General features: G+C 41.7%; 2 protein-coding genes across 6 annotated transcripts in view; one reads left to right on the plus strand and one right to left on the minus strand.

The window, feature by feature from the left end:
* Positions 1-216: 216 nt before the first annotated feature.
* Positions 217-18,558, minus strand: slc1a1 (solute carrier family 1 member 1). The gene is made up of 12 exons (XM_083542425.1): positions 18,038-18,558; positions 13,460-13,600; positions 6,453-6,545; positions 6,254-6,368; positions 5,804-5,846; positions 5,616-5,720; positions 5,301-5,485; positions 5,080-5,187; positions 3,759-3,881; positions 3,116-3,310; positions 2,802-2,936; positions 217-1,815 (listed from the first exon to the last, which is right to left on the minus strand). The coding sequence occupies exons 1-12, from the start codon at positions 18,333-18,335 to the stop codon at positions 1,575-1,577; spliced, it is 1,782 nt and encodes a 593-aa protein (XP_083398551.1). The 5' UTR covers positions 18,336-18,558; the 3' UTR covers positions 217-1,574.
* A 4,623-nt stretch (positions 18,559-23,181) lies between these two features.
* Positions 23,182-25,404, plus strand: part of rap1gds1 (RAP1, GTP-GDP dissociation stimulator 1) — a 32,769-nt gene continuing 30,546 nt past the window's right edge. For 3 of the 5 annotated variants that reach the window (XM_083540848.1, XM_083540849.1, XM_083540851.1), the window contains exon 1: positions 23,205-23,599. In XM_083540848.1, the coding sequence (XP_083396974.1) occupies positions 23,590-23,599 (10 nt within the window). In that variant the 5' untranslated portion in view covers positions 23,205-23,589. Of the gene's footprint in view, positions 23,600-25,404 lie in introns of all 5 variants that reach the window. The other 2 variants (XM_083540850.1, XM_083540852.1) reach the window with 2 other exon arrangements.

A 25,404-nucleotide genomic window follows, 5' to 3' on the forward strand; every position in this document is an offset into this window, starting at 1 on the left:
AAACTATAAGAGACTGTGTTTCCAAACTTTTCGATAGGCACTGTAGATATAACAAGAAATGTTTTAATAATATTCTGTCCTGTCCTTTTTTTGTGAATAAATGTAGTCAAATACAATTCTATAAATTGAAATTATATCTCTGACCTTTCTTCGATTCATGCTTTTTATAAACGTTTTAATATAATAAATTTAGCAATCAAGGAAGCACAAAAAGTGTACACTCATATTTTGCTGTATTTTATTCATCTGTAGTTACATAACATGTTGAGTTAAACAGTAGGTTAACTGACTGTAATTGACTGAAACTCTGACAAAAAATGTGCTTTGAACAGCCTATACAATGTAAATGCTGGTTCACATATTTTACATCTATCCTATCATCATAACAACCATTTTCTCAGGCACTTCCAGCCCAGCCCACAATCCAGAGTACATCCAGTGTATATACAGTGTATATCGAGTAAAAACAAAATAAACTGATTGACACTAATGTATAACCACATCAACTGTAGTCAAATTGATGGGAATATTTAATTACACTTTATATTTTCTCTGCACCTGTGCAAAGTGTCCCCGGTAGCTTTTACATTATGTTTCTACACACTTGGTTAATGAAAACGTTTAATAAAAACATGGAAATGGCTCCTTTCATTGAAATTCTAAGACAGTAAGCCGTGCTCCATGGCTGTAGCATGCTTTGTATGCATGGGAGGAGGAGTCCATTTGCCTTCATCCTCCCAGATCGATGGCATTATCATGCGATAATGGCACTATAAAATAGCTACCGAGAGTGAAATAAAATGATCCGGGATTCATTCATTCTTCGAAGGCCACATCTGAGTTGTTCATCATATTGCTTCATGCAATACTTCATTAATTGTTAATAGCTTCCTTCATACTAAAACATTCCATTTTGGCACAAGTTAGAGATCTACAATGTTCATAGCTGATGTCTCAACAGCACGTGTTCAGGCAGTAGGGTAAGATCTATGATTTTTAGGGAGAGATGCTGCAAAGTAACCTGCTAAAAGCCAATTACATGGCCAAGCAGGCTGAACCGTATTGCTTTTTAACACTACAGGTCATAAATATACTAGTTTTGTTAATGACATGCTCTTTGTTGCAGTTACATACAGAATACACAAATCTGCTTTGTTGGCACAGTAAAAATCACATGTATTGGACATACTTCTAAAGCAGAACAGAATCTACAGCATTTTCACAAGTGACTGTTAGTATTAAACCATTGAAAAACCACAGCGCAGGTAAGAAAAAGGTTTTACAAAGAGCCTTTGCATATCTCTTGGCAACAGGACAACACATTTTGGAAGCACTCACAACATTTTTTCCCTCAATTCCTCCTGAATGACTTGGCACAAAGAAAGTAGTAGGTTCAGCACAGTAATAGGGCAAATGTGGGGTGAGAACAGTGATGACAGCTATTGGTAATGTCTGCATTTAAACGTGTCCTTCGAAATGAGCCTCCCCCTTGTAATGGCACTGATTAATTCTTTCTTTATATACCTCTGGTTTCTTCTAGAGGTAATTCAATTTATCCATAACTGTTTCGGGGACTAAAATTGTGAGGTCTCTGTAAAAGAAATCGCATCACTCTTGTCCACAGTGAAGCCACCATTGACGTAAGATTTCTTCTCACACTCTTCATCATCCAGAGTGGTTTCAAGGGCAAATGGATTGGCCACATCTACATCAGAAGTAACGTCCATCCTTTCCAGCTCTCGCTTTGAAAGCTTCTGGACTATTCCAGCACCAAAGGCATCCCCCAGCACGTTGACCATAGTGCGGAAGCGATCACTGAATAAAAAATTGTGAAGGGGGAAAGAATGAAAGTTTCACAATGAGTTACATTTCAAACTGACAAAAAAAATGATGCAAAGACTGTTTAGTTTTGGATCCATCCTATATGTATAAGCTTTAACCATGCATAAGTCTCCTTAATAAGTGTAGAATTCAGGGGTGTCATATTTCTTAGCTATTTCCTGAAAATTCTAACTTTTCAATCCAGGCCACTTGAGTATCCCCCTCTATCTCAGATCTCCAAGTATTAAGCTCTAATTTCCCCCTCCGATGGCAACATCATGTGAGGATTAGAAAAGGTCGGCATTCATGTGGTCCATTAAACCACCTAATGCCAGCCTCTAAGCCTTGAACTGGATTAACACCCTACACACACTCCCTCTACACTAAAGGGCACAAGGTACACAAAATATGTGTGGCCAGCCTTTTTGACAAGTCTTTTATGACATTAAGTATACAGATTTGTAATCATCTGTGTTTGAGTAAAAAAAAGCATTGAATTATAACATTATATTATTATATTAAATAAGTAAAGCATGCATAATGGTAGAGGACAATTTCCCCTATACTGTGTCTAAAAGTAATATAGGTCATAATTCCAATTGTATATGTTGTAATTACATGAATAAACTATATACAAAGTAAATTGTATACAGTCCATTGCTTATGAATATATACTCACCACTCACTTTCATTTTAATAGAAACATCTGTATATTCATACAATTATCAGCATATGCAGGTGTTTCTATGAAAGTGAGTGGTGAGTATATATTCATAAGCAATGGACTTTACAATTTACTTTGTATATAGTTTATTATATATATATATATATATATATATATATATATATATATATATGTTTTGTGCTACTCACTGCACATCATGTGTATTCAATTACTGTTCTGATTTATACAGCTCTCTCTGATACTGTTGTGTTTAATGAATATCGGTCTGAATCTAATTAGTAATTCAGATACTCACATAAGCCAATCAACAGCCACGATTATGGTGACATCACTGGCAGGAAGGCCCACTGCTGTCAGCACAATCACCATGGTTACTAGTCCAGCATTAGGGACCCCAGCTGCTCCGATGCTGGCTACTGTTGCTGTAATACTGCAGAGGTAGCATTAATTAATTTACTGCTGAGTCTTCTGGTTTTAAGTAACAAGACATGAATGAGTAAAAATCACTGTTATATTTAAATCCCACTAACATTTTTTTTAGCTAAGAGTACGATGCTACACGCTAAGAAAATTCAACCCAGATGTGAATGGAATTAAAGCTATACTTACCTAATGGTCACTATTTGTCCCACATCAAGGTCAAGACCATTTAGCTGGGCAATAAATATGGCCGCCACTGCCTCATAAAGTGCTGTACCATCCATGTTAATGGTGGCACCCACTGGAAGGACGAAACGGGTGATCCGCTTGTCAATCCTATTATTTTCCTCTGCACAACGGAAGGTGACTGGTAAGGTCGCAGAGCTGAAGGAAATCAGTTTAATAATTATTGTAATCATCCTTGTGCTCACGTCACAGTTTACAATATTTCTGCGTAAATTTCTGATTTTAGTATTTCATAACCATAAACATATTGATAAAAAAGAACAAAGCTAGCAATGATGCACTTATAAAAATGATCTCTAATCCAGTAAAATACTAGAATCTCTCTTTTCCTCTGCTCAGTGTTAAACACAGACAGATTTCACCTCTCTGTTTAGATTAATCAGTTGTTTAATAGATACACAATACAGACTGTCCCAGTTACACTTGATTGGTTTTATCTGCTATTTACGCACTTTGTAGTCACAGCAAAGAAAAAGCATCAGCTGACCGTGGTACACAAATACCTTAAACATTTAACCTCTGATTAGCAGTTACTTTTTGCACCATATAGACTGCACTGTAGATGACATTAGAAGCTGAAGCTCACCTTGAGGAGATCATTAAAGCTGTTACCAAAGCCTGTGCCATCCCCAGAGCAAATGTAAACGGATTCTTTCTTACAAAGGCAAAGTAGATCAGGGGTAGGAAAATAATGGCATGGATGGCAAGTCTGTGAAATCATAATTATTGTGAATATTTTGAATAAATCAATGAAGAAAAAAATAAAATGCCTCTTCTGCAGTAAAACTTAGAAACATGCATTATTGGGCAAAGACTGAATTTAAAATAGTTTGAAAAGTTGACTCTCTTTCATACTAATAATTAAATACTGTATTTTACACCAAAACACAATACTGTCTGACCATCACACACATATTTGCTTGTCGAATATCCCCTTCCAAATCCATACGCATCAATGTGAAGTTGGATGCAATAACAGCCTCCTAACTACTGGGCCATGTATCTACTAGACATGTCTATGGGGATATTTTGTGCTTGTTCAGCTACAAGAACGATAGCGAGACCAGGCACTGATGTTGGGTGAGGAGGCTCAGGCACGGTTGGGTTTCCCATTCCTCCCAAAATTGTGTAATAGGATTAAGAATAATGCTCTCACAATCTTACACTCCAATTTTTTTGCTGAAGGAAATTCTTTATGGTAAAGTATAAAGAGACATTCTGTTGTTTGTTTTCAACTTTGTGACATCAGTTTGGGCATGAACCACATGTAAAGTGATTGCCAGGTGTCCACAAACTTCATGTAATGTTCATGTAATGTTCATGAAAATGTTATCTATCTATCTATCTATCTATCTATCTATCTATCTATCTATCTATCTATCTATCTATCTATCTATCTATCTATCTATCTATCTAAGGGAGGAATCATTAATCAGAGTAAAAGAAAGTTGTAATGGCATGGATTACAGAGGAGTAATCATTTTTCTGCACACTCTGCAATTTTAAGTCATGACAGCACTTATATCAGTATTTATTTTTTAGCACCATCTTCCATCCAGCTATGTGAGAATCGAAATGTTTTTGGTATGACTCAGCGGGCAGCAGTTCTCTAGCCTCTTTTCTTTCCACTTCAGTTGGCTGCAGCTACAAAATCTCCTCACGGCTGTTGGGTCAGCAGCATTATTCATGTCATTGGAAATTTAGGGGAGCGTACATCCATCGAAAGGTCTTATTACTATAGCCGCAGGTTGAGCAATTTTAGAAGTCCTTGGTTCTTATCTGGTCAGGGACAGGGCCAGCCAATATAACATAGCATGGTAGACGAAAAAAGGCTACCATGACTGCAGCAGTAAATCCACTTCACTGACAATCAATAAAGGATTGCTAGCATTTCAGCAGATACTTACCCACTAAGCACAGTTACCATGTATAGGCCCATTTTTCTGAAGATTTCCCAGTCCTCTACTTCAATGATCTTAGCAGCAATCAGAAATAGGATGCCTATTGGCATATAACTACAAAGTCAAAAACAAAAACGCTGACATCAGAACTTACGATTTAAAAACACATTAATTATTTATTACTATTGTATATTGTTTACCAAATCATTTAAAAAAAAAGTACTGACCACATAATGATTTGGACTAATCTCATAGTGGCCTCATTCAGGGCATCAAAGAACTCCAGCAAGATACGTCCTCGTTCTCCCATTTTGCCAATGACCAGTCCAAACGCAACACAAAATACAATGAGGCCGAGAACATTGATGCCATCTGAGTACGTGCCCACTATAGTATAATCTTTGGTCAGGTTCTGTTAGAAGTAGGCAGACAGTCAATTATATTGTTGGGTTCTACTGTCTAAACTTATATCTCTATTCTCTACATTACTAGAGATGCTTGTTGCTAGAATTATTTTGGAAAAAATATTTCTTCTCTCTTACCTGTGCAACTGATGACAAGATGGTGGTTAAAGGTGGAAATGTTGTTGTAGCTATATTGCTAGTATTTGAAACAGGCAGTTCTATCTCCTTGCGCTGAGTTTTGTACTAAAGAAGAGACATACATATGGTTACATTGTTTGTTCGTTCATTCGTTCATTCATTCATTCAAAAAAATATCTATAATTTACCTGCTGAAAACATGCCTGTACTAGATTCTCTGGAAACATATTCCTAAATAACAAAAGACCATAAATGAGTTTTCATTTAACATTTTATTTAATATGGGCATCACATAGAGATAGCACTGGTCAAATACCCAGAATCCACACCTGGCAAACACCAGAAAGATATCAGAAAATGCATTCTTACTCTGTAGCAAATATAATCAAAAGTATCATATGGTTACAACAAAGCAGGTTAAAGTTGATCATGTGATAACAGCAGAAGCCACAGAACCAAGAGCTAAGAATCATTTAAAGTGTAGTAGTTTTTAAAAAAAGAAATCGATATGGGATAATACTTTAGGTTTCAGTATCAGAAAAGAAAAAGTGGCATGTGCCATCTCCAATATCAGACACGTAAACAGTTATTTGATTTGTCAGTAAACGTATACAAATGACCAAATAATAACTGGTTACCTGATAAGATCCATGAGAGTGTCTACAGTGGTGACATTTGGAGTGGATCCAGCTCGATCAATATTGTCTGCTGTCTGAGAGACTCCAGGTTTAATAGTTGTTACTAAGATTATACCTGTTGGGCAAAATAAGATTTAGCACTAAGTGATTTAATGTAAAACACACAATTATTGAAAAGGTTATATTCCTATTTCCTCACCAAGAATGACAGCTATGATTGTTGTGGATAAATAGTAGATGACTGCACGGAGTCCGATGCGGCCTGACACTTCTGAATCTAGAGCTGCTACTCCTGCAGACAAGATGTTTTATAATATTTAAATACTTTGAACAATGACTTAATCAAACTATATATTATTAAAAATATAAAACGACGACTGTTAGAATAAACTGTGCAACATAGGTTTATTTGCACACTAAAGTAAAAAATATTATTTCTGCATAGTGAGACTATGATACATGATCTCTTAGACATTATTTAAAGCAAATACACTTTTTAAAAATTAATTGCCTGCATTATTTTTCAAGGCCATATCAATTGTGGGATTAATCAACACCTACTAAAACACCAATCTGACAATGATCAGGACAATCACAGCACATAATAATGTATTACATACTGGATAATGTGATAGTGTGTAGATTGACAGTATATTACGCAGCAAACATATCTTGAATGTTTATTTTCAGTAGAGCTGCGTACACCGCAAGTTTATCATTACATTAGCTTTTTAAAAATTTAAACAAAATCCAGTGTTTCACATGACTTCTGGCTTTTTCTTAGACTTTCTCTTGACTACTTTTTTCTACACTGATAAAGACTGAAAATTATTGATTAATTGATCCTATTTTTATTGTAATTATTATGGTTGTTATTATTGTTATTGAGGTTGATGTTGATTTATGTTAACAGTCACTCTGATGAAGTGTAAAACGTAGGTAAAGCATAGGGATGTCTGCATACACAAGATGGTGAATAATTAAATAAAAGTTAGCAAGTGTCTGTCTTACTGTCAGGCTGCAGACGATATAGTCCGATCATTGTCCTTTTATTTCAAAACACCGTACAACACAAAAACACTCATAAGCCGTTGAAAACAACAAACAAAGACATCCGCTCGATACGCGTTGTCCGCTATGAGTTCGAATGTCCCAAGCATAATCCATAAAGCCTTCGGCAATGAGTAATCCAAGTCGGAAGTGGAATTCGCATATACAGCCGGCGGTCGAGCAGCCACGCGATTGTCCAGCTTGACAATATAACGACCGACAGCCTGTGACTCAAGAACGTGAGTTTATGTAGTCTGATCTTTTATGAGCCACAGCTGTCGGTAATCTTGGGAAGCAGCGTGACTGCTATCGAGGGGGGCGTGGCAGGGGGAATCCCTGACAGTACCCCCCCCTCCAGGGGCGACACCTGACGCCCCAAAACCCACCTATGCCAGGCGGGCCAGGGCACTCCGAGGACGGCCTCCTTAGACGCCTGGGAGCAACGGAGGCCTGGTGAGCATCCTCTGCGGAGAGCTGGAATGGAACAACACCTTGCAGGAGGATCCGGAACGGAGCCACGCCCTCGGTGCTGACGGGAGGCTAAGTAAAGCCCTCGGCGGGGATTGGAGCCGGAGCGACCTCCATGGCGGGGAACCGGAACTGGACGCCAACCATGACAATGACCGGGGAGTGGAGAACGTCCCGGGCGGAGACCAGGAAGGTCGTACCACCCTCTGAGGGACCTGGAGGACCGACGTCGCCGTCAGAGGGACCTGGAGGACCGACGTCGCCGTCAGAGGGACCTGGAGGACCGACGTCGCCGTCAGAGGGACCTGGAGGACCGACGTCGCCGTCAGAGGGACCTGGAGGACCGACGTCGCCGTGCGGGGATCCTGGAGGACCGACGTCGCCGTGCGGGGATCCTGGAGGACCGACGTCGCCGTGCGGGGATCCTGGGGGCGATCCGTCACCCTGAGAAGGACTTGGGGGCGAGACGTCGTCCTCTGTGGAGCTTGGATGCGATCCTTCGCCCTGCGTGGAGCTTGGATGCGATCCTTCCCCCTGAAGAGGACTCGGGGGCGAGCCGTCGCCTTCTGCGGGGCCCGGGGGCGAGCCGTCGCCTTCTGCGGGGCCCGGGGGCGAGCCGTCGCCTTCTGCGGGGCCCGGGGGCGAGCCGTCGCCTTCTGCGGGGCCCGGGGGCGAGCCGTCGCCTTCTGCGGGGCCCGGGGGCGAGCCGTCGCCTTCTGCGGAGCCCGGGGGCAGCGGTTCAACTTCCCTTTCGCAGTCCTGGAGCCGGGGTGAGTGCACAGGGAAACCCCTGGGCGTAGGGGCGCTCCTTAGGACCCTTAGGAGCAGATCGGAGCGTACTGGGCAGCCTGGAAATGAGGTGAAGAGACTCTGTGGCGGCGAGGCGCTCTCGTGAAGAGACTCTGTGGCGGCGAGGCGCTCTCGTGAAGAGACTCTGTGGCGGCGAGGCGCTCTCGTGAAGAGACTCTGTGGCGGCGAGGCGCTCTCGTGAAGAGACTCTGTGGCGGCGAGGCGCTCTCGTGAAGAGACTCTGTGGCGGCGAGGCGCTCTCGTGAAGAGACTCTGTGGCGGCGAGGCGCTCTCGTGAAGAGACTCTGTGGCGGCGAGGCGCTCTCGTGAAGAGACTCTGTGGCGGCGAGGCGCTCTCGTGAAGAGACTCTGTGGCGGCGAGGCGCTCTCGTGAAGAGACTCTGTGGCGGCGAGGCGCTCTCGTGAAGAGACTCTGTGGCGGCGAGGCGCTCTCGTGAAGAGACTCTGTGGCGGCGAGGCGCTCTCGTGAAGAGACTCTGTGGCGGCGAGGCGCTCTCGTGAAGAGACTCTGTGGCGGCGAGGCGCTCTCGTGAAGAGACTCTGTGGCGGCGAGGCGCTCTCGTGAAGAGACTCTGTGGCGGCGAGGCGCTCTCGTGAAGAGACTCTGTGGCGGCGAGGCGCTCTCGTGAAGAGACTCTGTGGCGGCGAGGCGCTCTCGTGAAGAGACTCTGTGGCGGCGAGGCGCTCTCGTGAAGAGACTCTGTGGCGGCGAGGCGCTCTCGTGAAGAGACTCTGTGGCGGCGAGGCGCTCTCGTGAAGAGACTCTGTGGCGGCGAGGCGCTCTCGTGAAGAGACTCTGTGGCGGCGAGGCGCTCTCGTGAAGAGACTCTGTGGCGGCGAGGCGCTCTCGTGAAGAGACTCTGTGGCGGCGAGGCGCTCTCGTGAAGAGACTCTGTGGCGGCGAGGCGCTCTCGTGAAGAGACTCTGTGGCGGCGAGGCGCTCTCGTGAAGAGACTCTGTGGCGGCGAGGCGCTCTCGTGAAGAGACTCTGTGGCGGCGAGGCGCTCTCGTGAAGAGACTCTGTGGCGGCGAGGCGCTCTCGTGAAGAGACTCTGTGGCGGCGAGGCGCTCTCGTGAAGAGACTCTGTGGCGGCGAGGCGCTCTCGTGAAGAGACTCTGTGGCGGCGAGGCGCTCTCGTGAAGAGACTCTGTGGCGGCGAGGCGCTCTCGTGAAGAGACTCTGTGGCGGCGAGGCGCTCTCGTGAAGAGACTCTGTGGCGGCGAGGCGCTCTCGTGAAGAGACTCTGTGGCGGCGAGGCGCTCTCGTGAAGAGACTCTGTGGCGGCGAGGCGCTCTCGTGAAGAGACTCTGTGGCGGCGAGGCGCTCTCGTGAAGAGACTCTGTGGCGGCGAGGCGCTCTCGTGAAGAGACTCTGTGGCGGCGAGGCGCTCTCGTGAAGAGACTCTGTGGCGGCGAGGCGCTCTCGTGAAGAGACTCTGTGGCGGCGAGGCGCTCTCGTGAAGAGACTCTGTGGCGGCGAGGCGCTCTCGTGAAGAGACTCTGTGGCGGCGAGGCGCTCTCGTGAAGAGACTCTGTGGCGGCGAGGCGCTCTCGTGAAGAGACTCTGTGGCGGCGAGGCGCTCTCGTGAAGAGACTCTGTGGCGGCGAGGCGCTCTCGTGAAGAGACTCTGTGGCGGCGAGGCGCTCTCGTGAAGAGACTCTGTGGCGGCGAGGCGCTCTCGTGAAGAGACTCTGTGGCGGCGAGGCGCTCTCGTGAAGAGACTCTGTGGCGGCGAGGCGCTCTCGTGAAGAGACTCTGTGGCGGCGAGGCGCTCTCGTGAAGAGACTCTGTGGCGGCGAGGCGCTCTCGTGAAGAGACTCTGTGGCGGCGAGGCGCTCTCGTGAAGAGACTCTGTGGCGGCGAGGCGCTCTCGTGAAGAGACTCTGTGGCGGCGAGGCGCTCTCGTGAAGAGACTCTGTGGCGGCGAGGCGCTCTCGTGAAGAGACTCTGTGGCGGCGAGGCGCTCTCGTGAAGAGACTCTGTGGCGGCGAGGCGCTCTCGTGAAGAGACTCTGTGGCGGCGAGGCGCTCTCGTGAAGAGACTCTGTGGCGGCGAGGCGCTCTCGTGAAGAGACTCTGTGGCGGCGAGGCGCTCTCGTGAAGAGACTCTGTGGCGGCGAGGCGCTCTCGTGAAGAGACTCTGTGGCGGCGAGGCGCTCTCGTGAAGAGACTCTGTGGCGGCGAGGCGCTCTCGTGAAGAGACTCTGTGGCGGCGAGGCGCTCTCGTGAAGAGACTCTGTGGCGGCGAGGCGCTCTCGTGAAGAGACTCTGTGGCGGCGAGGCGCTCTCGTGAAGAGACTCTGTGGCGGCGAGGCGCTCTCGTGAAGAGACTCTGTGGCGGCGAGGCGCTCTCGTGAAGAGACTCTGTGGCGGCGAGGCGCTCTCGTGAAGAGACTCTGTGGCGGCGAGGCGCTCTCGTGAAGAGACTCTGTGGCGGCGAGGCGCTCTCGTGAAGAGACTCTGTGGCGGCGAGGCGCTCTCGTGAAGAGACTCTGTGGCGGCGAGGCGCTCTCGTGAAGAGACTCTGTGGCGGCGAGGCGCTCTCGTGAAGAGACTCTGTGGCGGCGAGGCGCTCTCGTGAAGAGACTCTGTGGCGGCGAGGCGCTCTCGTGAAGAGACTCTGTGGCGGCGAGGCGCTCTCGTGAAGAGACTCTGTGGCGGCGAGGCGCTCTCGTGAAGAGACTCTGTGGCGGCGAGGCGCTCTCGTGAAGAGACTCTGTGGCGGCGAGGCGCTCTCGTGAAGAGACTCTGTGGCGGCGAGGCGCTCTCGTGAAGAGACTCTGTGGCGGCGAGGCGCTCTCGTGAAGAGACTCTGTGGCGGCGAGGCGCTCTCGTGAAGAGACTCTGTGGCGGCGAGGCGCTCTCGTGAAGAGACTCTGTGGCGGCGAGGCGCTCTCGTGAAGAGACTCTGTGGCGGCGAGGCGCTCTCGTGAAGAGACTCTGTGGCGGCGAGGCGCTCTCGTGAAGAGACTCTGTGGCGGCGAGGCGCTCTCGTGAAGAGACTCTGTGGCGGCGAGGCGCTCTCGTGAAGAGACTCTGTGGCGGCGAGGCGCTCTCGTGAAGAGACTCTGTGGCGGCGAGGCGCTCTCGTGAAGAGACTCTGTGGCGGCGAGGCGCGCTCCTGGAGACACTGTGGCGGCGTGGCACGCCCACGGGAACCTCGTAACAGAGCGGCACACCTGTAGAAGCTCTGTGACGGCATGGTGTGCTCGCCGACGCTCGGAGATGGTGTGGTGCGTCCACGAGAACCCCGGAACACAGCAGCACGCTGGTAGAGACCCTGAGATGAAGCAGCCCTTTCATTAAAACATTGGGGCTGAGCTGCAGGCTCATGGGAGATCCGGCACGGAGCCGCGTGCTCTTGAGAACCTTGGAATGGAGCACCTTCCTCCTCAAGGGGACTGTAGTGGAGATCCACCACCTCTATCCCCAACTTCCCCAGAAGCAGCCCGCTGAATTCGGCGAGTGAGCCGAATTTGCCCCCTTTGGCGCTCCATAGTGAGCTGGCTTTGGCAAGAACTTCACCAGACAGGAGGGAAATACAGAGGGCAATCTTGGCTTGTTCGGAAGGAAACCGGGAAATGTTAACAGCCACATACTCGCCGATGCCTTGCAGAAATCCGCCCAATTCGTCTTTTTTCCCCGAGTAACGAGCCGGTAATCCCCTCGCGCACTCTGAGGGGCGTGGCGCAGCCGCGCTCTCATGATCCGGCTTCTGTGGATCTGATCCGCGACGAGCGGCACTGAGCTTCCGGAGGAAATCCGAATCCGCGTTCGGTTTAGGTCGGTCGTTCTGTCAGGCTGCAGACGCAGAAGCCGATATAGTCCGATCATTGTCCTTTTATTTCAAAACACCGTACAACACAAAAACACTCATAAGCCGTTGAAAACAACAAACAAAGACATCCGCTCGATACGCGTTGTCCGCTATGAGTTCGAATGTCCCAAGCATAATCCATAAAGCCTTCGGCAATGAGTAATCCAAGTCGGAAGTGGAATTCGCATATACAGCCGGCGGTCGAGCGGCCGCGCGATTGTCCAGCTTGACAATATAACGACCGACAGCCTGTGACTCAAGAACGTGAGTTTATGTAGTCTGATCTTTCATGAGCCACAGCTGTCGGTAATCTTGGGAAGCAGCGTGACTGCTATCGAGGGGGGCGTGGCAGGGTGAATCCCTGACAGCTACAGAGGGGGGCGTGGCAGGGTGTATCCCTGACACTTACATAGTTAACTACATGTAGATAAAGTGGTTTTTAATGCGCCACCTCCACATTAAAACGTTAACTCCATCTAAAGGCTATACTGAAATGTTACTGTACTTATCTACACAATATCATACCACTTGATCAATACCACTTGAGTTTAATAATATTATGTTTAGATTATTATTCATGGTACACCTACAGTTCTCATTTATGAATCTATTACTACTGTGTTTTTTTTTAAAGGTGCAGTTTTACATTTTTTATTTCTAGACCAATATAAATCATGCAATTCCAAAGGAAAGCTGTAATCCACAGTAATTCCATGCAGCAAATCTTGTTACTTTAATGTTGAATGTTTTTCACCCTGGAAATAAGCTCCACCTCCAGCTGGAACATTTTGGGCCCTTGTTTTGCAAAAGGAAATTCACAAGGTGTACATAGTAGTTTTAACAGAGCTCTTTAACAAGATCAGATTAGATGGAGGCCTGTCAGATGTTTACATTCCAACTGAAATCACTGGGCAGGGTAATAAAAACTGCAAATTGCCATTTCAAAAACTGGGCTTGATTTGATGCAAGTGTGGCATGAAGTCCATCATCTATTTTTCTTAAATTTTTGATTTGATAAAACAGAATTTCCAGTGAAAATACCATAAACACTAGATCATTACCTGTTATCATGCTGGAGATGATGAGGGGTAATATAACAAGCTTTAGCATTCTCATCAGGAGTTCGCCTGGGAAACCAAAGTATTGCTTATCAAGGTGGGAGAGCGCAGCATATTCCCTTACTAACACACCCAGACCAGTTCCTGTAAAAAGAACACACACACACACACACACACACACACACACACACACACACACACACACACACACACACACACACACACACACACACACACACACACACATACAGAGAACTTCTTAATGAATAGTAATACAACAATACATAAACTTTTTCTTCTCAAGGAATCCTAAATAGTTTCAACTTTTGCTTTATAACAGTTACGCTCTCTGGAAATATATTTTTTCTGGTAAGTATGTTTGTTTTCCTCTCTGTTTAATTAAAAGTAAAGAGATGTTTAAATCCCACTAAAGCTGTTACCAACTACAAACATCTACAATATTACGACAATCTATTGAAAAAAAAAAAGCTATCACATATTTATGCGCATATTAGTAGGCAAAGTAGACAAAATGGCTACTATATTAAAACATTAAGCACTGCAGTAATTACAAGCTTTGTATAATGACATACTGAAACCTGATAAATGTTTATGTGAATGAAATTCTGACACTGAATTGTGCTCATACTAAAAAAACTGCTACTGATTTACAGTAAAAATCTTCTCAGCATATCTGAGTTCATTTGACTACTAAATAAAGTTTTTTATAGACTTATTAATTTTGGAATCTCTCATTTTCTTATACGTAGCTTTATCACACATGAATGAGCCTTGCATACCCTAATTCCAAGATATGAAATTGTGACTTTAAATGCTTGGCATAAACTAATGCTAGATTATTGTTCTTAATGGATATTCTTATAGCGCTTACATTTAAAAAATTTTTTTATATAATTATGTTATATAATTCATTTTTGATATATAATTATCAATAGTAATTACAAGAAAACCCCCATTTAAGTAAGTGAATCATTATAACTAATGAAGTGCTAGAAATGTTGGGATGTTGCTGTTCTGCTGTTGTCACATTAGAAAACTTCCAAACCTATAATTCTTTACTCTTTTTTTTATTACTGAATGGATAAACCATACATTTGAAATCTTTCTGTAGTCCATAAACTAGACTGACATGCTGGTTTTACAACCACAAATCATGGTACATTCTCATCTACATGAATATTGCTTGATATGTTTTGATATTTGAGGCCACTAAGCATTGATGCCTTATAATATCCCTGGTTTGATTCTGGTGAAGTGGGTATTCACGTCTTCTCTGTGTTTATGTAAGATTCCTTTAGGTTTTTCTGTATCTTATTACTGTCCAAAAACATGCTCCGAGGTATAAATCTGTGTGTAGACGATGTCCTATGATGAATTGCCATCCCATTCTCTTGGGTTTTCTCTTTTTACTACACAACTGTTTATATGTATATTTGTTTCATGTATATTTGTTTCATACATTATCCTTTTATATATTTTTATACCTTATATTCTTTTATTTTTTTTATTTATTTATTTTATTTTATTTTAATAGTTTTTCTTATACCTTATACTTATTTATCTGCCTCCTTTTCTTTCCCCCATCCTATTCCCTCATGCCGGACCATCGTATAAAAACATTTCACTACATGTCGTACCCTGTATGTATGTGTATGTGATGAATAAAATTTGATTTGATTTGATTTGATTTGATTCAGGGTGTATTCTAAATCCTAGGTGATAGTAAAGTGATTACTTGATATTAATTGTTCTGACCTGGTAAATTAAAGTTTGTATATGACCTAGGTTTACATTTGGACTCATTCACTTTATTCTTTCTTAAGTTTGATCTCAATATGATCTGTATGTTTTGGGCTGTTATTTGGGTGTTAATGTTTGTTTTTTGGTTCTTACTTCTTTGTTGGGGCTGCAATGCTAATGTTTCTGACAATAGCTAGTTTTGCTAACTTGTCGCACACATATCTCATACTGCTCAGTTATTATGTAATCATTACTTAGCATGCTTATTTGGTGTCTGATACTGTATGACACACTGACAAATATAAAAAAAGTACAAAATGCAAAACAGTGTGAAAAACAGGTGTAGCCATCTTGAAACTTCTTTTAGGTAGGTGGTGCTGCCTAAACTTTGAAACGTGGATTTGATTAATACACATCTAGTTAGATATTATGAAGCAGTTTTTATATAATTGCCAATTGTTAACCAAGCCCTGTCTTAATAAAGGTATTTAATTAACCTAATAAAACTTCTTACTTGATAACAACTTTAGGCACATAGCTCCATTGCAGATAAAAAGAGGTATCATTTTTGTGCTCTACAGTTTTTAATATGCTAAGGATTTTAATGTTGCATGTTGACTTTATCGCTGTTTAGGACTCTATAACTATACAACTGCAATAAAGGAACTACTTAATTGACAGAAGGGCGATACAAAAAATGCAGAACTGTGCAATACTATGTTTTTATGAGGCAATCATGACGTTTAGAGCATTTTATAGTTCACAAAGTATGAATTCAGCATGGCTTTGCATCAAAAGACGTGGCAGGTTGCAAAGCAGGATATTCATGTATTAAAATATTGTTTTGCATTGTAAAATATACTTCTAATCTAATCATATTCTAAAATACAAAGACAAAATACATAGACAACATACAACACGAATACAATGCAACACAACTAATGCTTATTACCACACAACCTTGACAATTATTAGTCAGACATTTAAATCTGGCTAGGTTTGATGTATGGAAAGCTTTTAATCTGGATGCCTGACAGAATAATGATTGTAATTTTACGCTTGACTTTTTTCCACATGATTATATGAAGACTATGTAATCACTTTGTATAAACACTTGAAAATGCATTCCACCATGTCCATATTGGCATGTTAAATATGTGATCACATAATACAACTGCCCTAAATGTGAATATTTATTAATAACGTATATATTCATTTATTTATATAAAAACGTAACCACAAGACCTCCATGTGGATATATTCCATTCATCCATATTCTACGCTGCTTATAGAAGTCTGGCACTCATCCCAGGAAACTCAAGGCAGACCCTGAACAAGTTGCCAACCACAAACACACACATATACACAATTTGGAAATCCCAATCAGACTACACATCTTCGGACTGGAGGAGAAAACCGGAGTACCCAAAGAAAACACCCAAAGCACAGGGACCACCTGCAAACTCCAAGCACATAGGATGGAGGTGGAAATTCAAACCTCCATCCAGCAACACCCCCTAAACCACTAAGCCACCATATACCCCAAGCGAATAAATGAATATGTAAAAATATATTCAGTACACTTTTTTAATATACTGATTTTCAATTATTGACAATGTCCTAAAAGACAAACAAAAGGTTATAGTGGCAAGGTATAAACTTCCCGAACTGGCTTACGGTTTAAATTTTGAGAGGAATCGTAATGAAAATGGTCCCATCCTATTCTACATTGCATCAGATTGTCAGATTCTTCTTCTTCCACCAATTTTATTCTATAAGTCAAATGCTACAGAGTACATAGGATCATAGTCTTTGTGATTACAGCAGAAGTTTTTAGGTAAATTCAACAGTGTCAAAGTTTTCCACTGTTGCATCGGTTATCCTTGGGCAACCACTGTTTATAGTACATGTATTCCTTATTCATGTGGGAGTATAACTATTCTCATGGGTACATTAAATAGGAGCTATGATTTGATGTAACCTTTGTGCACGGGTTTTTATACAATTAACCGTTGCAATAAACATCACTTCATGCTGTGTGTGAGGCCCCTTAATTCCAGTCATGTTCATAGTCCTGGATATTTTTAAAAGCTTAACATTAACAGAAAAATTTGGAACAACAGTGGATGTTAATGTGTGCTAAAAAAGAGAGCTTTTATTGTCTCACACTATAGTCTAGTCATGCTTCTCTGTGGTGGCTGTTAAATGTTTGAACAGCCAAGTAAAACTGGGACTCCAACCTCTCTCTCTCTCTCTCTCTCTCTCTCTCTCTCTCTCTCTCTCTCTCTCTCTCTCTCTCTCTCTCTCTCTCTCTCTCTCTCTCTCTCTTACACAGACAGACACACTGAGACACGCCCACATACTGAGACCATGAGAAAGCTGATCAGTAACTAATCACTTATGAACACAACATACTCGAAATACCTAAAACATCAGTGCTTTATTCACAAGACTGTGGTGTGAAGCTACAACAAAAGACCAAGATATTCTATAGGAAAAGACAAACAGCATTTTTTTTTAAATGACCATGATCTGGTAAATGATATCCACACCACAGACAAATAGCACTTTGTAGAGAGATAAAAAAGAACAGAGAAGGGGGGAGAGAGAGAGAGGGGGAGAGAATGCTGCAGCTGCAGAAGAATGGAGGTGCTTTTCTGTCATTGCATGCTTGCATGCAGCACACATAATAAACCCACAGGGCACACAGCAACAGAAAGACAAAAAAAGAATAATTTTTGGAAACATACAGCTCATCAGTACAAAGCCACCTGTCCTGCCTTACATTCAGACTGATTTATCATGGAGTAAGAGCCTTACCCAGTAGCACAGAAATGATGGTTGCTATGAGAACCCAGTTCCTCTTCAGCATGCCTTTCACATCCCTGCCTCTTCGCTCCTTCTTGGCCAACATGTCCAAGCTCATAGTCCAAAGCAAGGCACAAAGGCAAATAATCAAACAGAATGGTCCTTGCCACCTCTCTGTAGCTCCACTGGCACAGCTTTTTACACACACAGCCGGGGCGGCTTTATAAAGGATGCTGCTGTCAGATCCAACAGGGTGGGGGGTGGGAGGCAGGAGCAGAGAGCATAAGTGAAGTGTGTGCAAAATGAGCATGTGTGGAGCTGCTGGGAGGATTTGGTGCTCGTGATAACCTTTGACCAAATATACTGGCTGTAGTGCTTGTTTTCCTACAGTGTGATCCTGTGTAGATTATGGGGCAGTGGATGTTATGTCACCTTTTAACTCTGAAGGCTTGTTAGTGAAGGATGACAAAATTGGAACATTGCAATGCTGAAGCTGAAGGAATCAATACAATACCAAAATGTGTAACCCGTCTAGTCGTTCTTGGTCGGATGACTAATACTTGATACGTCACTTCACTGTCTTTTGCTGAATTAGGTTTTTAGTTTATTGCAAATGAACAAAACTGGTTTTATTCCAACATTCAAATAAGGGTTTAAATATAACACTTAGTTTTTTTTAATAAAGCACTTTAAAAAAATGACCAGACTTAAAGTTAATCAGTTATTTAAAATATTCTAGGACATTCAAAGATTTAATGTGTCAAAGAATTTATTTTGGTTCTATAATTCTTTAACAATTCTGTCTTACAAAACGCTGAAAAAGATTTACCCTGAAATTTGGTAATAATTAATACCATGCATTCTACAGGAACACCATAGACCAAAAACAAAACAACAACAACAAAAAAAAAAAACACTTTATGGCATGCCAGTTAAACATTAAATTATTTAACAGTGACACCTTTGTTTTGTTATTCAAAGGTTTGTTGAGGTTTTGACAGATCTCAACTCATATTTTAATAGTACCACACAATAAACTGCTTTTATGCCATAGATTAGATACATTCTAATATACAGATAATACTTTGATGATAAAAAGCAAAGAATATGCAGCCAATATATATATTTATTTTGTAGAGACTACATTTTGTAGAGCAAAAATCAGATCTTCATCTTCAGAAACCAGTGGCATTCATTTGGCGATGTATACTGCCCCCGTGTGTCAGAGAACATGTAACTGTTAAAGAGCCTTTCTCATTTATTATTATTATTATTATTATTATTATTATTATTATTATTATTATTATTATTATTATTATTACTGTATTATTATTATAATTATTATTATTATTATTATTACTGTATTATTACTATAATTATTATTATTTTTATTTATTTAATACTATTATTATAATAGTATTATTTAGTACTGTTTAATAAGTTCTTGTTTTTCAACTATTGGATTGCATAACAACCAAGTGCATTCGCAAGTGCTTTCTGTGACAATATATAAATTAAAATCTTAAAATCAAATAATGTGCAAATTACTGTTTAATTTGTATGCATGGATGTATTAGTTTATTTGTAGGGCCTTTTAAACATTGGTTAACATTGCTTTATAATTCACCTTGGCAAAGAGTTCAGCTGCTTTCGCATCACTCTCTTGTGTAATGGACATTTAAAAATGTTAAACAAGCTGTATTTTTTAAAATTTAAACAAATATACCCTCTCAACCCCTTTATAATAAACCTTAATTTTTAACCTTATTATGCGTTAGATTACACTTTCTATGTAACTTCTAGTTAAGCGTCTTGCTTAGCTATTTATATTAATATTAACCAGTGGTTTGCCGCTTGACTTGTGCATCAGTTGGAACAAAAGGAATATGCAATTTGCTGGCCAGTTTCATCAGGCACACCTACTAGTAAGGTGCAGTTGATATGTATATAATTATTGACCACAGATCATTTGATTTTGTCCCCTTACTCCCTCAATCAGTCGAAATGAAAGGCCATATCAAATATTTGCATATGGGCTGTGGTTGCTTCTTGGAAAGCCACATCCAGCCTGTGGCTATAGGATTTACTGCAGTTATGTGGCAGGAATTTTCATTAGTTAATTTTTTGATAAAAACAAACAAACAAACAACAAGGGAAGGGGTATTCATTTTGCATTGTTGTACCTTGAGATAAGAAAAAGAGATTCAGAGGTAAGGTTACACGGATATTATCACCATTACTTTAGCTTTGGATTGAAAAAAAACCCAAACTGGCTTCAGCAGCAGTCAACATGGGCACTCTGACCCTTACCCACCTTGTTCAATGGTCCTTCCTTTGCAATGTGGCCCTTGTCAAAGTTGCTCAGATGCCCATTTTTTCTGGCCTCACTGTTCAACTACTGCCTCATGCATTCCACAAATCAATTCATGTTATTTATGCAACCTGCCAGTGGTTTAAATTTTATGTCTGATTATTGTATTTTATGTAGATTCCAGATTCCATATTGATGATGGGAAACAGAAATAACGTGTTTTCCTTTTATATATCAAAGTGAACTGACAATAACTTACAACACAATACAGCCTTTTTTTTTTTTTTTTTGCTAAATAACTCTGCTGTAATGTTGCTACTAGAAGAATAATGCTAGTCACAAATGCAAGTATTCGGTATTGGAACCGGAACATTTTCATCCTTTGCCTTAGGAATAAGGGATTAAAAGGGTTGTTTATTGTTGTCCAGTTGCAGTTTTAGGTAAGATCAAGGGTCATAGGGGTGTTTCAGCTACATTTGGGACACGTAAGGGCCACAACTCACACAAACATTTCACATACATTTTTACTGTGGCTCACATCTGGTAGAGAGGTGGCAGTGTTGTGTCATTGTTCTGTTTGTACTAATGTGAGATACAGTGAATGATATTTTCTAATACACTTGCCATTTTTCTGTCAGTATCATGTAATTTGGCATAGCATTCTCACCCATATATGAGTGTCTAGAAGAAATGCACCGGAAAATAGTAACCACCAATTTTATTTTTCAAAATTTAAGAACCTGTTTGTTTTCATTGTGAATATAAGGTAAATTTTTTTTGCCAAGGTGTTTTCTTTTTATAAATATGGGGGGGGGGGGGGGGGGGGGGGCAATCCCACAGTCTTTATCTGTAAGACTATCTGTCCATGATTTGCCATTATGATTAATGCTAAGAATATTAACATTTACATAGATGATATGCCACGAGGAATATTCTATGCTATTATGGGACGGCATATTAAATGTTGTTTGCTTGACAATTGGGATTATGCATCTGGGTCTACTCTTGTTAGCAAGAGTGAAGATGGAAGAATACAGAAATACGTTTCCTTAAACTGTGGAGATGAACATACTAAGTAATACATACCTATACAAGATTTTTGAGTGTGGTTGAAAAGTTTATGTGTGACAAATATAAATAATCTGACTCTTTCATCCTCCTGAAATATAAGGCCTTGACTAGTTATAAAGTGGAAAAAAACAGAGAGCATTACATTGACAGAAAATTAGAGTCCAGGCCACTATCATTGTTTGTGGAGATAGTTACCATGGATACCTTCCTCACTAGCTGAGGGACATTTTGATGCCACAGAGGAGCAGGAGGCAGATCAAATTCCTCATTGAGAGCAATGCATTTTCTGGGATTGTGCAGTGTTACAGCTGTTGAGTCGGTATACACCTTGAAAACCGATTCCTGCACCCAGAAGAGGTACACATAGGTCTTCCTATTTAGGTAGACCTTTTATCTAATGCCAAACTGATTTACTGCATGTGTGAGGTCACGGTCACAAGGTTTTACTATTAGTACTAGGTCAAGAAAATGAGCCAGTGGGACAAAAAATGGGGTGATAAAAGGAAGTTGAACTACATGTTTGCTTATTACAAACATTTTAGTAGATTTTAGTAAGTGGTTAATTTATACTAGCTAAACATTTTCCATTAAATTTCAATTCAGTTTTATTTCTAAAGCTTTTTTAACATCGGATATTGTCCCAAAGCAGCTTTACAGAAATAAATAGGTTATAAAATGTTTATTTTTTATGTTAATGCCTATAAGTTGAATGGGTCTAATGAGCAAATCAGTGGCAAGGAAAAACTCTCTGCCATGGTATGAGGAAGAAACCTTGAAAGGAACCCATCCTCATCTTGGTGGCACCGAATGTCCATTAATTGTAGCATAAATGGACATTCATTTATTCATTAATTCGTTCATTCGTTCATTCGTTCATTCATTAATTAATTAATTCATTCATTCGTTCGTTCGTTCGTTCGTTCGTTCGTTCGTTCATTCATTCATCTTTAATCATGGATATTCAAGCGCAAATGCAGAACTGTTCACACAAAGTTCACTGCTACAAGTCATATGCTATTTTAGCAGATTTCTTTTACAAATTAATTACAATCCAAACACATCCTCATAGTTTAGGAGTTGCTCAGTAACTTTGTGTTAACTGTGTAAATTTTATGCTGTTCAAGTGGAACCATCCTCATCTACACAGAGAGAACTTAAACTGAGAAGAACTGCATCCAGAGGTAGGTCATCAGGATAAATAAGGTGGATTCAGAAAAAAAGAAAGAGACATTACATTTAATTTTGACCTTTGAAATATTTACCAAACTTGAATATACAAATAACAACAAATACTACTATATTAAATGGGAAAAATAAGGCAAAAATAACAGTCATCCTACATCCTAAAGGAAACAAATCTATCAAACAAATACCCATAAGCCAGATCTATAAAGCTTCATATTAAGACTAATTACGTATTATATAGGTGTATCTTATGCACATGATTTAAAAGATGGTGATCTTGTAAGGAGGTTGCCAGTTGTTTTTTTTTCAATGTACCTCTTCTAAAACTGACATCTAATAAAATCTGATTTCGGGAGAATGAGCACATGTGCCATGTGTTTGCTGTTTCATAAATCTGTGATATTGTAATGCAGAAGTGATGATTTCTGCTTGCACACGGTGGCCGTCAAACTGAGAAGAAGAAGAAGGGGGGCGGGATTACGTTGGTGAATAGGCGTAGCCCGAGCGCGAGAGATTCTGTTTGTATCCAATCAGAGTCGTTCCGATTAGCTCGGCAAGGGCCGATTGGCCAATTAGCGTGTAGGAAGGCGGAGTCTTGTGGCCCAATGTGTCGGCGCTTTGAAAGCGGACTGCTCAGGCAGGAGGAAGTGCACACAGTACGGCTTGCTGTGTTCATGTTCGCGTTGGGTCGTTTATAAACAGTAAATATATATATTTATTTATATAAACGCCGACGTTAGAATTGCGGAGTGCTGGGATTTTTTTTCCGCACTGTCCAGAGAGCTTTAAAGGTTTAAATTAAATCGGAGTGGGCAGTGTGTGTAACTGGAGCAGCGTGGGTTAGGGTGGGCCTTGCCCGGATATCTGTCTGACAAGCAAACTGGAAGAAAAAAAACAAAAAAAACATTATCTTCTGTCATCTGCCTGCTAGGAGTTAAAAATATCAATTATCTGGCACGCATTTAAGTTGCCCTCCAAGTGGACTGAAAACCCCCTCATGCAAATGGGTAAGTGTTGGTTTATTACAATTCTGAGAATGGAGATGATTTTTACACATGGTCTGATTCAGATTTATAGAGATCACCAGCCGGTCTTTGGGATGTTTGGGGGTGCAATGAGAAATCCAGGCTAGACAGGTGAAATATCCACATTTCTTTCATATTCACGCACATTTGCCTGTTTGTTTCTGTTACTGTGGCTATCAGAGCATCAAGGGAGGAGGAGGAGGAGAAAACATGAAGCAGCAGTTTAACTGTAAAGACCCAGGACTGAGCTGATGACTGCAAAAATAAATCCACGCATGCATGTCTGCTGCATTGAAGTAGATCAGTGGATTAGATCAAATGCAAGCGAACACATTTTCACACAGCTTCACTGTGCTGTAATGTAGACGTTGCTGATGAGAGGGAGCGAGGGAGAGGACATCAGTGATCAGCATCATCTAAACAAAATCACATATCGAGTCACTATTGTCTGTATTAATCCCTTTTTTTTTTTTTCTTGGTGCATCATCATTGGTGGGTTTTAACGGCTTTGGCTTTAGATGGATTGGTAATGTAGGGACCCTTCAGTGATGCTTCGCCTTAGTCGTTTTTGTACATAATGCCGAGTCCCTTCGTGCTATCATGAGCCTGAAAGTGATTAAAAAAACAACAACAACGAAAGCTCTTTCGGAGTTTGTTTAGATGAAAGAGGTCAGACTTATCCACACCCTGCACTCGTCCATCTCTATTCTGACTGAGGGATGAGCTGTATGGGAGAGGAAGCTGGTGTAGGAAGGACTGGGCCTCGGTTTTGACTTTTGTACACCACATACCAATTAAACCAATTCATTGTTATAATATATATACTTCAGCTAGTCAGCCACTGCAATATACACTCACTGAGCACTTTAATAGGAACCTGTACACCTACTAATTCATGCAGTTATATAATCGTGTGTCAGCAGGGCAATGCATAAGGTCATGTTCACCTCAGCTATCAGAATGGGAATAATGTAATCTTAGTGAGTTTTTTTTTTCTTTTTTTTTACTGTGCCATGATTGGACAGCAAAAATACTGCTGGATCTTGATTTATTTATTTATTTATTTTTTTACACACATATGGTAGGTTCTGACCTGCCTATTATCAACAATCCAGGCTGGTGGGGATGGTGTCTTGGTGTAAGAAATGTTTTCTTGGCACTCTTTTGGGTTCGATTATACCAGTCAATTATACTAGGTGAATAGGTGAATGCCACAGTCTGTAAATGTTTTCTGCTGACCATGCATCTTTTTAATTCAATTCAATTCATTTCATTTTTTATTGTATAGTGTTTTTTTAACAATGAACATTGTCTCAAAGCAGCTTTACACAGATAATGTGGTGATAAAAAAATAAATAAGATGTTCTTTATAAGCGTAAGTTTGTCCCTGATGAGCGTGCCGGTGGCGACTGTGGCAAGGAAAAACTCCCCGAGACGGCATAAGGAAGAAACCTTAAGAGGACCCAGACTCAAGAGGGAACCTATTCTCATCTGGGTTGCACCAGATTTTTATAGCCATGAATTCCCTTTTCTCATGCCAGGTGTTACTAAGATAAAACAACAGTGACCCTGACCAGGATAAAGCAGTTACTGAAGATGAATGGATGCATTTTTGTTAGAAGCAGCTTTACTCCTGGAGACCAGCCAGATGTCCTTTCAAGTTCAAATACGTCAGATATTTAAGGGGACATTTGGTCCACACCAAGATATTAAAAACATGATGCCCCTTATGTAAACGCACTCGGTTGCATACACACACAGTCTTTTTTGCACTCAGCAGATCCTTT

The sequence above is a fragment of the Silurus aristotelis genome, assembly GCF_946808225.1.
Source record: "Silurus aristotelis genome assembly, chromosome: 5".
Classification (NCBI taxonomy): domain Eukaryota; kingdom Metazoa; phylum Chordata; class Actinopteri; order Siluriformes; family Siluridae; genus Silurus; species Silurus aristotelis.